The following is a 16,680-nucleotide window of genomic DNA, read 5'->3' as shown; positions in this document are numbered from 1 at the left end:
AAGTGTCTCCATTTGTAGAATGTTTACCTAAATGTAGACTGGTGAATTTCTAAAGTCTTTGAAATTACTTTGTAACCCTTGCCAGCTTTATGTAAAATCAACAATTCTTGATCGTAGATCCTCTGAAAGCTCTTTTTGGCGAGGCATGGCTCACATAAGCGTGTGCTTCTTGTGCAGAGCAAACTCCAAAAGTTTGAGGGGTTTTTATCAGTCAAAGTAGCTGTAGTCCACACCTCCAAACTCATTTTCTTAACGAGACTCCAGATGTGCTAAAACCCGACTCCAGTTAGATTTTTTGAGGTCATTAACTCAAGGGTTCACATACTTTTTCCACAAGCACTATGAGGTTTTTTTGGTTGTTCTCAATAAAGACATGAAAGATCAGAATTATTTGTGTGTTATTATTTTAGATACATTATATTTGTCAATACCCTTGAGTTAGATGAAGATCAGATCACATTTTATGACAAATTTACTCAGAAAACCATGAAATTCCAAAAGGTTCACAGACTTTTTCTTGCCACTGTGTGTGAGATATTTTATATATATATATATATATATATAAAATGTCTAAACCGCTGGCAACAAAAGTGAGTACACCCCTAAGTGAAAATGTCCAAATTGGCCCAATTAGCCATTTTCCCTCCCCGGTGTCATGTGACTTGTTACTGTTACAAGGTCTCAGGTGTGAATGGAGAGCAGGTGTGTTAAATTTGGGGTCATCACTCTCACACTTCCTCATACTGATCACTGGAAGTTCAACATGGCACCTCATGGCCACCTCACCAATGGAACCTGTCCTATTAAACCGCTGTATGGTCTTGGCCACCGTGCTGCAGCTCAGTGTCAGGGTCTTGGCAATCTTCTTATACCCTAGGCCATCTTTATGTAGAGCAACAATTCTTTTGTTCAGATCCTCAGAGTTTTCTTTGCCATGAGGTGCCATGTTGAACTTCCAGTGATCAGTATGAGGAAGTGTGAGAGCGATGACCCCAAATTTAACACACCTGCTCTCCATTCACACCTGAGACCTTGTAACAGTAACGAGTCACATGACACCGGGGAGGGAAAATGGCTAATTGGGCCAATTTGGACATTTTCACTTAGGGGTGTACACACTTTTGTTGCCAGCAGTTTAGACATTAATGGCTATGTGTTGAGTTATTTTGAGGGGACAGCAAATTTACGCTGTTATACAAGCTGTACACTCACTACTTTACATTGTAGCAAAGTGTCATTTCTTCAGTGTTGTCACATGAAAAGATATAATCAAATATTTACAAAAATGTGAGGGGTGTACTCACTTTAGTGAGATACTGTGTGTATGTATATATATATATATATATATATATATATATATATATATATATATATATATATATATATATATGTATGTATGTATGTATGTATATATATATATATATATATTACACACACACACACACACAGATGCTTGAAAGTTTGTAAACACTATATAATTATGAAAATTGGCAGACTGTATATGTATGGGCTACAATTCTAAGACAGGCGTTCAGAATTTAATTTCAGCATAAATGTTACTTACCTCATAGGTGCACCAGCCACACTTTTCTCCAACCTGAATACATTCACCACAAGACTGAGCTGAAGCCTTAGTGCAATCATTACCATCTACAGAAAGACACAAACAAGATACTTTGCATTTATACACACCACTTCCTGTATTTATACAGCCACAAAATCTATTTCAGCAGAAAACAGTTAATACACATTTACTAATTAAAAGCTTCAGGTAGCTATTCATCATTACATGTGTTTCGGTAGGCAATGGATCATTAAATTAGTGGTGTTGCCACTCATATTGGCATAAACCAGCATAGAACTATGAGAGGTTATATATTTCTCTAAAAGTAACAGTGATACAAATCAACAATCTGAAATCCACCTGACAAGGTTTGTTGTTCTAACCTTGGTAAACAATGTAATGAAGGTTTGTCCTTTTTTTCTTGAAGGACATGTGTTATTTATTTATTTTAGAGAATAAACTGTGGCAGAGATGTAGATACAAGAATACATTGGGGGAAATAAGTATTGGACGCATCAACATTTTTTCAGTTAATATATTTCTTATGAGGCTATTCACATGAAATTTTCACCAGACATCAGTATTAACTCAAGAAATCTGGAAATAAAGAATTCACGACATTGAAGTCCATAAATAAAGTTATGTAATAAAGAGGAATGACACGAAAAAAGTATTGGACACCCCAACCGAAATTTATTTAATACTTAGTGGAGAAGCCTTTGTTTGTAATGACAGCTTCAAGACTGCTCCCTGTATGAAGAAATTAATCGGCCGCAGTATTCAGGCATGATTTTGGCCCATATTCCAAACATGTTGTATTTAAATATTGTTCAATTGGATTCAAGTCAAGTGATTGACTGGGCCATTCTAACACCTTGATTTTTTTTTCTCTGAAACCAATTGAGAATTTCCTTTGGTTTACATTGTCAATAAGCCTTAACTGGCAGCTTGTATACTCACCATCACAGGAAAAAAAAAAACATTCATGTGTGTGTGTGTGTAGTAGCAATATTACCTAGTGACATCACCTAATATGTACATGTGTGGTAGGATATATTGCCCAGCTGACAGCAGTGGATGTGTGTGTGTGTGCGCGTGCGTATGTGTGCGCATGTTCTATGACCTTACCTAGTTGAGCTGAACAGAAGGAGAAGAACCCCAGCAGAACAGCCATCAACACCACCATCACCTTCATCTACAACAGATGCAAAAACTCATTAGAAACATATTTGACCAGCAGCATTATTCAGATTTAGAGAAACCATGATATAAAGAATGCAAACCGACACATCCACACACTTGTCTATAAGATACACCTAGTAAGAATCTACTCTCTGGCCTTTATCAGGTACAATTTCTGAATGTAACCCATCTCCTTCTTTGCAGTTTTATCAGCCCAACTGGTGCATAAACAACCATTTGAGCACTGCTAACCTCATAAAATTTGGGTTGTGAACCACTCATTACAGCAGTGACTGAGGCCTCATTTATACCTCTGCTACTGTGCATCTGTGAACATATGAGGTCATCATGCACAGATGTTGCCATAGGTGTCTTCATACCTGGATGTAATGTGTGCTTGTCCTCTAGGGGCACCGTTACATCGAGCAAACCAGAATTGATAGAAAACAAAGTGAAAAAGTCACTGAGTGAATTGAAGTGGCACAGATATAACTTTGTTGCTGTATACAGGAGTGATGACAGGGGAAGAAAAAAACAAAAAAAACAATTACCTGATCAATTATAAACTAAGATGATCTGCACCAAAAGTATTTCTGAAACACTTTTACTTTTCAGTATAAATCCTGTTCTTCACTAGGGTGATTTCAACAGGTTTCCATCATCATTGCCACTACTGTATTTACGGCTGTCCAAGGAGTTTGACATCTTATGCTGTCCTAATATTAGGACTACACGATTATGGCCAAAATGATAATCCCGATTATTTTGATCAATATTGAGATCTCGATTATTTATCACGATTATTCATTGATTTGAGGGACAACATATTTTTATTGTACTTTCACATTTAAACAGACCGCTGCTTTCACCTACATTTTGTGCTACATTCCTGCTGATGTATAAATCTTTGCATGAAATTAGACTGATACTTAAAGTGTATCATCTCGTAGAAGCAAACTATAAATAAAATTGTACCCAAAATCTAGGATAAGTAAAAATAAAAATGCCAACCACCAAATGTAAATATGTAATCCAATATAACAATATGCAACCAAATGAAAACAATTCAGGCCTATGCAAAAAAGGCAATGAGTGTTTTACAGGAGGAGAGACGCAGCCAAATCACCCAATACAGCAGAGCAGGGATGACGTCATTTTGTACCGGAACCCAGAAGTTAGCATCACACTGACTACGTTTACATGGACAGCATTAATCTAATTATTGACCTTAATCTGAGTAAGATAATAATGTGATTAAGGTGTTTACATGAGTCGCTTTTAGAATATTCCTGTCATGTTCCCGTTTTACATGTTATAGAACATAATTAGATTAACAGCCCGCGTCATTACATCGCTGTGCCACGCCGTCCGACGTCCCTCCAGAATTTCACGTATCGACATACAGTTCGTCTTCGTTATGGTACCGTATACAGTTTTGGGTATTTTTATTTAATTTTTTTTACGCTTTAAGTGCAGTTAATTATTTGTCATGCTATATGTGCTAATAGACAACTGCTTGAAGCCGTGGGCTGCGTCCCAAATCGCGTAATTACCATCTGTATAGTAGCCGAGATACATGTATTTTTCCCCACTACAAGTATGGCAAGTATGCGATTTGGGACGCGGCCAAACTCTCTTGTTCGCCGTAAAATGTAAAACTGCCGTGTGAGATCGTGTCCTGTCGCAAAATGCAGTGAAAACTCACGACGTTCATAATGTGATTAAGGTGTTTACATGTCTGTAATACACGCCCATAATGCGACTAAAACAGGAGTACTCCACCTGTCTTAATTAGATTATTGCTTACTTCGATTATGACCTTAATTAGATTAACGTAAGTAAAAATTGCTGTTTACATGGTAGTTTCTTAATTAGAGTATGGTCTTAATCGGATTAAGAGTGGATTATTGTTGTCCATGTAAACGCAGCAAATGGTTCCCCCGACAAAAACCCAATAGGATTTTCACATAGGCTTTTGGATTATTGGAAAAAAATAAGCTCTGTGATCAAAAGTTTACATCACTAACACATTTTGTCCATCAAGATAATTTTCACAAATGAACACAACTTTTATTAAGTTTGAAGCCTAAATACAATCGCCAGAAATAAACGTATGCTATAAAAGAATTACACCACGGTCGTTCGACTTCAACATCACCAAGCTTCTGAGAACTTTTCCAAACTTGATTTAAAACATTTTCCATAATACACAATACATTACTCTGTGGATGAATCTTCATCCACGTTTTTTTTTGGAGGGGAACTGTACCAGTTTCAGAGCTCTACGGTAACAATTTCTTTACAATTACAAAATGACAAATTTAGGGGCACAGTCAAAAATTTTGGAGCAAGTTGAGGTTTTTTTTTTATTTTTTAGAGATGGTAACATTAATGTGCCACAATATAACACACAAGTAGGCATGAGAAAACTTGAGCTTGTCAATTATGACAGAATTTACGAACATAATGTGAACCATGACACATTAATTTACCTTCTGCTAAACTAAATTTAATATTTTCAGTTAATTTTACAGACTCTATGCAAAAAAACAACCATTAACCTGTTCCACCTTGTAAACAAATACAATAAAAGTTCAAATGTTCAGTGTTTGAAGTCTGTTCCTCTTAAATATATTTAAAGCTACACTATTAGCCATTCGTTCAACGGAGAGGAAAAGGAGTTCATAGATGCAGGCAAAGTGATGAGCTACGTCAAGAAGAATATCATTACTACTGTAGAGGGCGGAGTGAGTAACATTGCCCTGGCTAATTCATCGTCTCTGAACTTTGACTGGATGATAACTGTTTCATCAGACTTTTACTGTAATAAGGAGGATGATCGTCACCGCTGTCTTATTTTCTGTTATATACGCTACGACAGGGTGTATGCTTCTACATTGTGATAGGATGCACTTTTTTAGGCTTTATAGAGTTCCTCCACACTTCCTGTAGGTGCTGTGAGGGGTGGGGTTACAGGGAGGGTGTGCCAAACTTTGTCGTTTATTGTGTTTAATTTGCCAGACATCTGTGTTGTGGCCCATCTGCTGTCATTCTATGTTCCCTGTAGGGCTCAGATATCTAACCTTTTTTTCTCTCATTATGACTGACTTCAGTATTGCCAGAGGGTCGGATGCTAGTATGGTTAATTTCGTTAGCTGGAATGTTAAGGCAATTAATCATCCTTTAAAGCGAAAGAAGGTATTTACACATCTGAAACGGCTTAATGCAAATATTGCATTTCTTCAGGAGACACATCTATGGTCATTAGACCATTCTAGACTGGGAGGGGAGTGGTCTGGACAAATATTTCATTCAAATTTCCATTTGAAGGCTAGGGGGGCAGCTATATTAATTGATAGAAATGCACCATTTACGATGACGAGTGTGGAAGCTGACCCCGCTGGGCGCTATGTTATTGTCGTAGGGCAAATTTTTATTTTGGACAATGTTTATGCACCAAACTGGGATGATTCAATGTTCTTCACAAATTTTTTTTCCCTGCCTAACAAATATGGCATCGCATTACCTTATCCTCGGTGGTGACATGAACTGTACACTTTCCCCTGTGTTGGATCGTAGCTCACCCAGATTCTCGCCCCTGTCTGGGGCGGCGCATTCTATCCAGCTCTTCCTCAAGTCGTATGGAGTGGTGGACGTGTGGCGTTTTCGCAACCCTGCTTCCAGGAGTTACCCCTTTTTCTCTTCAGTTCATAATACATATTCCCATATAGACTATTTCTTTTTGGACAAAAGAATGCTTCCCCTCATAGCCAGATGTGATTATGGACCCATAGTTATTTCAGATCACTGCCCCTTGACTATGAGAATGCGCATCCCGGATACGCAATCCCAAACCTCTGCTTTTGTCGGATGATGTGTTTACTAGTTTTATTGCATCTGAGATTTCGGGGTTTTTTTGGATATTAATCGAACACCTGGAATGTCCTCCTTGACGATTTGGGAGTCGCTGAAGGCGTATTTACGAGGTCAGGTCATCTCATACTGTGCTAACCAGAGGAGAGTGAGCACTGCTCGATTTACAGAACTGGCGGAAGAGATTCTTGAGCTGGATAGGGCACATAGCCAACTACCTTCTGCAGATTCTATGAAGAGGCGTTTGTCACTGCAGACAGAGTTTGACCTTTTATCGACGAAACAGGCTGAGTATCTTATCTCCAAATCACGATAGGGGTTTTATGAGCACGGGGAGAAGGCTGGACAGGTTCTCGCTCACCAGCTAAGACAGAGAACTACTAATCTGACCATCTCTGAAATATATGACGAGCAGGGCACAAAATGTACAGATAGTCATAAAATTAACTCCAGTTTACAAGCTTTTTATGCGTCACTATACAGCTCCGGCCCATCTGTAGACCCTTCTGTATTGGAAGACTTTAAGACCCTGCATGTTCCATCCTTAGATCCAAGGGAGGCCGCAGGGTTGGAGGAGGACCTCTCGGTCGGGGAGATAGCATCAGCGATTGGCTCTATGCAAAGTGGCAAGTCCCCAGGACCGGATGGTTATCCAACCAATTTCTACACAAAGTTTTCAAGGCAACTCTCCCCTTTGTTATTGTCGGTTTTCAAAGAGCCTTTCCATCTACTATACGTGAAGCAGTTATCTCCTTACTCCTAAAGAAAGACAAGAGCCCTCTTGAGTGCAGCTCTTAGCTACCAATTTCTTTACTAAATACCAATGTTAAAACCCTTGCTAAAACTTTGGCAAGTCGCTTGGAGGGGGTTCTTCCATCCATTATATCGCCGGACCAAACAGATTTTATTAGGAATCGTTACTCTATTTTCAACAGACGCCTTTTCATTATCCTCTATAGCCCCTCTCCACCTGGTACCCCAGAAGTAGTGCTTTCACTTGATGCTGAAAAGGCATTTGACCGGGTGGAGTGGGGCTATTTTTCAGCGCGCTGAAGAGGTTTGGATTTGATCCCAGGTTCATATCATCGGTCAAACTTCTATATACGTCTCCGAGGACTGCTGATCGTACTAATAATAACTTGTCCACCTACTTCGAGCTCCAGCGGGGTACAAGACAGGGATGTCCTCTGTCGCCACTGCTATTTGTCATTGTAATGGAGCCACTTGCTGTGGCGCTAAGACAGAATAAGACAGGCGCTAAGACAGTTCTTTGTACGCACACAACAAGCTATTGTTCATTTCACAGCCCCTTGAGAGTCTCCCTAAACTAATGGTCCGACTCAAGGCTCTTGGTAGAATATCAGGCTATAAGGTCAATATTCAAAAAAGTGAACTGTTGGTGAGAGGGCAGGCCAGGTCCCCTTTCAAAATTAGTCTAAAGAAATTCAAGTATCTCGGGGTGTGGGTTACATATAGTTATTAAGATCTATACCTAGCTAATTATCAGCCCCTGTTATCTAATCTGAAGCAGGACATTGAGCGGTGGGACCCCCTGCCTCTCTCCCTGGGGGGGGCAGAATCAATATTATAAAGATGAATGTGCTGCCTAAATTTTTATGTTTTCCACTGTTTTCCAGTATTTCTTCCAAAATCCTTCTTTTCAAAATTGAACAATCAGATATCAGCCTTTATCTGGAACAAAAAGCCACCACGGATCAAAAGACCTCGAGCGAAGGGAGGGATGGCACTCCCAAACTTCATGTACTACTACTGGGCAGCTAATATAAGATCACTGTTGTACTGGATGGGGGAGAGTGCGGCAGCCCTTGGATGGACAATTATGACCGCCTCCCTGGCGGCCCTACAGCATGCTAAATTACCATTCGCACAACCTCTGTCTAGCTTTACCTCTAATCCAGTTGTTGTACACTCAATCAAAATTTGGAATCAGTTTAGAAGATCTTTCTCTCTTGGGGACTTGTCACTCACGGGGCCAACTGCAAATAATCAGCTGTTTATCCCATCTTTGTTGGATAATACTTTCGTTACTTGGTCTAGAAAGGGGGCCGTCTCACTGTCTGATCTCTATGTTGATGCTGTTTTTGTCTCATTCGAGCAGCTAATGCTAAAATATGACATTCCCAGATTGCATTTTTATAAATATTTGCAGCTTAGAAGCTTTGTGGCCTTAAATTCAGACACCTTCCCATTGTGCCCTTGCAATTCACTGTTGGATGCAATTTTTAAATGTAAACTGGCCAGGAAGCAGATAGTAAGGGTTATCTATGACCTACTCGGCATGCATGATTTGTCATCCCTAGATCTGATTATGAATAAATGGGAGACGGACTTAGGCGAATCAATTTCGGATAATGATTGGTGCAAAGTAATCCAGGGGATTTTCTCCTCCTCCATATGTCTTCAACACGCAGTTGTGAAATTTAAAATTGTTCACCGTCTGCATTGGTCCAAAGCTAGACTCTCAAAGATTAATTCCGACATAGATCCCACATGTGATCGATGCAGACAGGCTCCAGCCACCCTGTGGCATAGGTTCTGGACATGTCCAAAGCTGTACACATTCTGGCAATCTATATTTGAGACTTTCACTAAGATATTGAGAAGAGTAGTACAGCCGACCCCTCTTATTGTGATGTTTGGGGTGACCCCGGAGAATACTCCTTTTGGATGGTGTGAGAACAGCATGATGTCCTTCTGCACTCTCCTGGCCAGTAGATTAATATTGTTTAGATGGAAGGATCCTGCTCCACCGGTGTATAGTCATTGGGTCAGAGAAGTCATGTGTCATCTTAAATTGGATAAGATTAGATGCACTGTAAGGGGAGCGACTGGGAAATTTTACAGAATCTGGGAGCCTTTTCTGTTCTTTGTCAGAGACATGGATGCTGACAGTATTATGTGATCATTATCTACAATTTTATTTCTTTTGCTCTCTTCTTTTCTATGGTGGTCTGGCTTTACAGTATATAATATGTATGTTCTATGTCTGGCACTGGGTGGGGGAGTGGCGGGGTTTGTTCTATTTGTTTGGTTGGTGTATGTTTAATTTGAAAAATGCTAATAAAGAAACCATTAAGTTTCTCCCTCATGTCAACGCAGGGAGATTTTTCTTGCCACTTTTGCCTCTGGTTTGCTCATTAGGGATAAATTTATCAATATAAAATTTATATACAGATATTTATATGGAAGATGGTTTTGAAAAACCTTTTTTCTGTGACTAAAAATGGCATTTTCATGTGGACAAGAGGCCAAAATGCAGTGAATAAAGTATGCTAACCAAAAAAAAAAAAAAAAAAAAAAAAAAAAGGGTTTTTGTATGTGTATGGATAGGGACTAGGGATGTCACAATACCAAAACTCTAGTAGTTGGTACCACCAAAAGTACACGATACTCGATACCACTGTGGGTTTTTTTTTAAAAAATACAAAAATTTAATTAAAAACTCCTGGAGGACATCCTCCTCTGGCTAATACTGGCAAAAAGAGAGAGAGATTGGGGGATATTTTAGTTATCAAACACTGACAATGACTAATAAAACCGTGCTAAGTGCTAATAACAAGTGCTAAGGTTTTTGCTAGTATTTTCTCATTTGTAAGTCGCTTTGGATAAGAGAGTCTGCTAAATGAATAAATGTAAGGTGTACTCCTAAACGCATGCATGCGGGGGCACACACACACACCCACCCCCACACCCCATATACTCTGAATGCAAGCATTAGTTTAAATTCACTGATATGGTGGCAGGCCAAAAAGATTTATTAAAAGCATGAACATTTGAATAATTATTAGTGACATTAGGCTACATTTTGCTGACAGGACACAGGCTGAATGGCGATGCATGGTGGCCCATTAGGAGGTAGTTTATAACGTTGCAATGCGTTAGAGTTGTTAACAAATAACTGGCTATCACAAACATTACATGGAACATAACATTAGCTGGTTTCACAGCCACAATGCCAGCTGCTTCAAACAAACATACTATAGAGCCATCTTTCAGGTTCTTCGCCAAATTCCAGGTGTTTTCTCGCTTTGTTTGAAATGAACAATAGTAGCTACCTTTCCTCTGAACGAGCTTTCCTCTCTTTTCCTCTCAACGAGTCGGGCGGAGTTAAACTTCACCATCTTCTGTAGCTTTTCCCGTGTGCTTGTAGGCGTTCTTCTTCTTCACCACTTGTGGGCCGACTAAAACACTTACTGCCCCCTTCAGTTCCGGAAGAACTGCAAGAATTGCAACCTCGGTACCTTCATTTACTGCAGAAAAACAAGTACTGTCACATTTCAAGAATGTTGATACCGACTTGGTACTGAAGTATTGGTTCTCGTAACATCCCTAGGTTACAGGGCTCCAGGCAAAAAAAAAAAAAAAAAAAGAAAAAAAAAATTCTATGAGCCATTGGCTCCTAAACTCAGAATATTTAGGCACCAAATCAAATTTTCAGCAGCCAAAATATAGTGATGTCATATGACATATGATGATATTGATAAACGGCTACCTCTCACTGCCTTTTCTTTCCCTTCTGTACTGTCTGCCTTTGTTTACTCTGCCTCCCATAGTTTACACAATGTATTCTTTACATACACAATATGTGCAATGTTCAGTACATCATATTGAATCATATTACCATAAATACTTAAATGTCCAATCATTTGTTTCTTTTTTTGGCACAAAAGGTGCAGTACACTTTCCCATTGTCATAATGTAACCAAGCTCTTGTAGCCAAGCTGATTTAAACAGTCTTGTCGGGATGGGAGCCACAGGAACGGGAGAAGACGAATCGACTCGCTGCCCTTGGCTGTCATCATCTGTAAAAGATTGCACACCGATTGAAACGGGCTGGGATGACTCAAACATGACTTGAGAACTTTCACTGGTCGAGAGGGTCTCAACATCGTCAGCATCTGATGTAGAGGAGGCAGGGTTTGGACGGGCAGGGAATGAGAAAAAGTCTGATATTTTTCGCTTGCGCATTTCGTTTTCTTGTCAGCTGGCTAACGTTGGTTAACTACACAGTTAGCTAGCCTACATATAATAGATAAATTCAAATTCCAATGAACTAAACCAAATCAAACACCTTTAATAAAATTAACACTTCCAACTTTTTAACCCGATAAACGTGACGTTAAACCTGTTTCTGTTCATCTATACAGTCGACGCTTCAACCACTGCAGGACAAGAGTGCAGAGTTTATTTATTGGAAACCATACAGATGTGCATGCGATAGGGCAGGTAGACGCAGGTGCAAGAGGAGATGAGAGTTCAGTAGCCTAACACAAGACGTATCGTAATTTCTATTTAATTAGTTTTTAAATTTTGTTTGTGGGTAACGGTGGCCACTGGCGACTGGCAGAAAAAACATGGTCGCAAAATTAAAAAGTTAGTCACATTGGCGACCATTTTAGTCGCCATCTGGAGCCCTGGGTTATACAGCAAGACAACTATCTGAAGCACAAGCCCAGTAATGGAAAACTCAAAAGAAACTAAATTAAGGTTTTGGAGCCACCCAGTCAAAGTCCTGACTTGAACTCCATTGACATGTTGTGACTAGGGATGTCACGAGAACAGATACTTCGGTACCAACATTCTTAGAACGTGACTGTACTTGTTTATCTGCAGTATCCTAGGTACTGTTGGTAATGAAGATACAGAGGTTGCAATTCTTTCGACCTGATGGGGGCAGCAAATACGTGCAAGTGTTTTAGTCGGTCTACAAGTGGTAAAGAAGAAGAAGAATGCCTACAAGTACATGGGAAATACTACAGAAGTTTAGCTCCGCCCAGACTCGTTGAGAGGAAAAGTGGTAAGAGTTAAAGATGGAAATGCTTCGCATTCGAGGCGGATGACAACAGACATATAATTGATGCTGTGAAGCCGGTGTGCAACCGATGCTATCGTTCATTTCAAACAAAGTGAGGAAACACCTCGAATTTGGCGAAGCTCCTGAAAGACTTGCCCTATATTATGTTTGAGGCAGCTGGCACTGTGGCCGTGAAACCAGCTAACGTTATGCTCCATGTAATGTTAGCGATAGCCAGTTATTTGTTAATGACGCGAACGCATTGCAATGTTATAAACTACCTCCTAATGGGCCACCACGCATCGCCATTCAGCCCGTGTCCTGTCAGCTAAAGGTAGCCTAATGTCACTAATTATTCAAATGTTAGTGGTTTTAATAAATCTTTTTGGCCTGCCACCATATCAGTGAATTTAAACTAATGCTTGCATTCAGAGTATAAGGTGTGCATGTGCGTGCAGGAGTGCAACTTAGCACTTAGTGTTTTATTAGTCACTGACTACGACACCGTGCCACGCTGTGAGACATTCCTCCAGAATTTCACATATCAGCATACAGTTCGTCTTCGTTATGGTACCATATACAGTTTTGGGTGTTTTTATTTAAAAATTTTTACGAACGCTTCAAGTGCGGTTGATTATTTGTCATGCCGTACGTGCAAATAGATGACTGCTTGAAACCGTGGTCTGCGTTCCAAATCGCGTACTTACCTACTATATAGTAGCCAAGATACATGTATTTCGTCTACTACAGGCCTATAGTAGGCAAGTACGCGGTTTGGGGGCGCAGCCGTGCTCTCCTGTTTGCCGTAAAACGGTTGAGCACTGCTGTGTGAGATCGTGTCCTGTCGCAAAATGCGATGAAAACCCTCACATGACGTTAATAATGTGATTACGGTGTTTACATGTCTGTAACACACGTCAATAATGCGACTAAAACAGGAGTACTCCACATGTCTTAATTCGATTTGTGTTAACTTCGAGTATGACCATTATTCGGATTAAGGTAATAAAAAATTGCTTTTTACATGGTAGTTTCTTAATCACACTATTGTCTTAATCAGGTTAATATTGGATTATTGTTGTCCATGTAAACGCACTGATTGTCAGACAATGCATGATAACTAAAATCTTTCACTCAATATTAGCCAGAGGAGGATGTCCTCCAGGAGTTTTTAATTTTATTTTGTAAAATTTTTGTTTATGTTTTGATACCACACGGTGGTATCGAGTACTTTTGGTGGTATCGGTACCAACTACTAAATTTTTGGTATCGTGACATCCCTAGTTGTCCCCTTAAATGAGCATTTCATGCTCAAAAACCCTCCAGAGTCCTTTTCCTTCAATAAATTTCAATTATTTAAAAACTGTTTTGCACATTGGAGGTTAGCACTGTATTTACTAATTTTAGGACACCAGGTTCCTTAGTAGTAGTGAATAATTTCAAAGTGGTAAGTCATAAAATATTTAAATGGTTTACAATTGTTTAAGTGTTGCAATATATTTGTGACATTTAAGCCACACATTTAGACCACACTCTTTCTTTACTGCAGTAAGCAGCTATTGTGATGTGCCTGAAATCCATTTTTGGAAGTAGCACTGTTTTGTAACGGTGCAACATTCCACTTACAATGAGTCAACACTGACACAGGAAAAGGAGTAGGAAAAAAAAAAAGAGAGAGGAAGAGAGCGAGAGATGCATACTTGCCCATATTTGGTTAGGCAGTTAAGCCTGCTCTCTCAGGCCTTCAGGCATCTACAATCATCCGGTTCACTCCTTTACCCCCACCCTCTCAGCATGTAGTAAAGATTTGATAGAACTCACAAAAACATGTTTGGGCAAGATAATTCGTTATATACACACACAATAAGACACAATAAGTGTGTGTACTAGTATCTCACAGATACTAGTGATTACAGATCACTAGTCACACAGATCACAGAGTATCTCACAGATACTAGTAACACAGTATCTCACAAAAGTGAATACACCCCTCACATTTTTGTAAATATTTGATTATAACTTTATGTGACAACACTGAAGAAATGACACTTAAAGTACAACGTAACGTAAAGAGACCTTGTTAACACTAACAAGTCACATGACACCGGGGAGGGGAAATGGCCAACTGGGCCCAATTTGGACATTTTCACTTAGGGGTGTACTCACTTTTGTTGCCAGCGGTTTAGACATTAATGGCTGTGTGTTGAGTTATTTTTGAGGGGACAGCAAATTTACAAGCTGTACACTCACTACTTTACATTGTAGCAAAGTGTAATTTCTTTAGTGTTGTCACATGAAAAGATATAATCAAGTATTTACAATGTGAGGGGTGTACTCACACCCCTGTGAGGAAACAAAAATGTGAGGGGTGTATTCACTTTTGTGAGATACTGATATATATATGAGACACATACACACCATACATACACAGTGCACTCCTCTAATATTGGCACCCTTGCTAAATATGAGCAAAGAAGGCTATGAAAAACTGTCTAACCTTTTGAGCTTTAGTTAAAAAAAATTCACAAAAATATTCTGCTCTCATGGATATCAAACAATTGTAAAACACAGAATTTATCAAAAAAAAAAAAAGATGATTGCTAAATATAGGTGTGCATCCATTATTGGCACCCCAATGAATTCATATGAGAAAAATATATTTGAAGTATATGACTAGGAAGAGGAAATTGTTCAACCATGACTTCCTGTTTCACAGGGGTATACATATGAGCTAACACATAGCCCAAATTCCCTTGTCATTCATAACAATAGGTAAGACCAGGGAATATAACTGATGTGCGGCGAAAAGTTTTTTTTTTTTTTTTTTTTTGGAGAACTGCAGAAGTTAGTTGCGTCTTGGGGTCAGAAAGTCTCCAAAACTACAAACCGAAGTCACCTACAACACAAGTTGTTTGAAGGGGTTTCACTAAGTTTTTTGTTTTTTTTAGTGGTTAGTTAGGTGTTCACGGAAGAGGTGGGTCTTTAGCTGTTTTTTTGATGGTGGTGAGAGATTCTGCAGTCCGGATTGAGGTTGGAAGTTCATTCCACCACTGAGGAACGGTTAGTTTGAAGAATCTTGAAGGAACCTTGAGCCACGCTGAATAGGTACTACTAAGCGTCGGTCGTTGATTGATCGCAGATTGCATGAGGGAACGTAAGCCTTCAGGAGAGTGTTGAGGTGGGGGGTGCTGTTCCAGACAAGGTCTTGTACATGAGCATCAAGTCCTTGAATTTGATACGGGCGGCTACAGGAAGCCAGTGGAGGGAGATGAAGAGGGGTGTGACATGGGTTCTCTTGGGCTGGTTGAATATGTGGCATGCTGCTACATCCTGAAGTCATCTGAAAGGGTTTGATGGAGCTGGCTGGGAGGCCTGAGAGTAGCGAGTTGTAGTAGTCCAGTTTTGATAAGAGCCTGGACTAGTAGTACTAGAAGTACTATTATGGTCATAACTTTTGAACCATGTGTCCAAAATTTATAAAAGCCAGGTAATCCCTGGATTCCCTTGGTCAAGCAGGGGTCAACACACCCTATGATGTCAGATTTTCCACCATCTTGTTTATTTTAATATGAATGCGGGATTTGGTAATCAGGAACACTTCGGTGGAGATCTCTCCAGGTGAAAGATGGTGTAGTGTAACAGCCTAAAATAAAGCATCGGGATGGAATACACCTACATATCACATTGGCATGGGTAATTTATCCCATGGATAAATGCCAACTTTAAAAAATAAACAAATCAACAAAAAGCCCTTCACTTGCTTTCCTCACATATATGCACATACCGTGGTTCATGTGAGAGATGATGAGATCATCATTATCAAGCTTTAAATCACAGTCCTGATGTTTGGGTGTGTTTGGGACAAATCAACAATGGGATGCTGTTTGAACAGGCAGTCTGGGGGGTTTGGTTGTGTGTCTCAGAAAAAGAGAACATTCAGAAATGTGCACATTTGTGTACAAATTCACATAACTCACCATCCTCATATGGTCCTGCATTAGGCGCTGTCACAAAATCCCCATCTACAACCCCCGACAAAAATTATCGAATTGCCACACTTGGAGGATGTTCAACCGGCTTTTTTGCTTTATAGCAAATAAACAAAGCAAAGACAATTTTGTTTAATAGCTGAACATTCTGGCCTCATGGAACATACTTCAAACAAATTAAATTAAATTACTTGAACTAAAGGCATATTAGTCAAATAGAGGAAAAAATTATGGAATCACCTTGGGGCTCAGATGGT

The 16,680-nt window shown here is 39.5% G+C and overlaps 1 protein-coding gene across 2 annotated transcripts in view; it reads right to left on the bottom strand.

Annotated features, from left to right (window-relative positions):
- The window catches only part of LOC128623996 (integrin beta-1), a 67,539-nt gene that overhangs the window by 38,796 nt on the left and 12,063 nt on the right, over window positions 1-16,680 (bottom strand). For both annotated transcript variants that reach the window (XM_053651247.1, XM_053651249.1), the window contains exons 2-3: window positions 2,693-2,759; window positions 1,565-1,650 (exon numbers count right to left, since the gene is read on the bottom strand). In XM_053651247.1, the coding sequence (XP_053507222.1) occupies window positions 1,565-1,650; window positions 2,693-2,759 (153 nt within the window). The remainder of the gene's footprint in view (window positions 1-1,564; window positions 1,651-2,692; window positions 2,760-16,680) is intronic.

This window comes from Ictalurus furcatus, chromosome 20 (genome assembly GCF_023375685.1).
Source record: "Ictalurus furcatus strain D&B chromosome 20, Billie_1.0, whole genome shotgun sequence".
Lineage (NCBI taxonomy): Eukaryota > Metazoa > Chordata > Actinopteri > Siluriformes > Ictaluridae > Ictalurus > Ictalurus furcatus.
The sequence above is the reverse complement of the archived record's forward strand: the minus strand, read 5'-3'. Positions and strand labels throughout refer to the sequence as shown.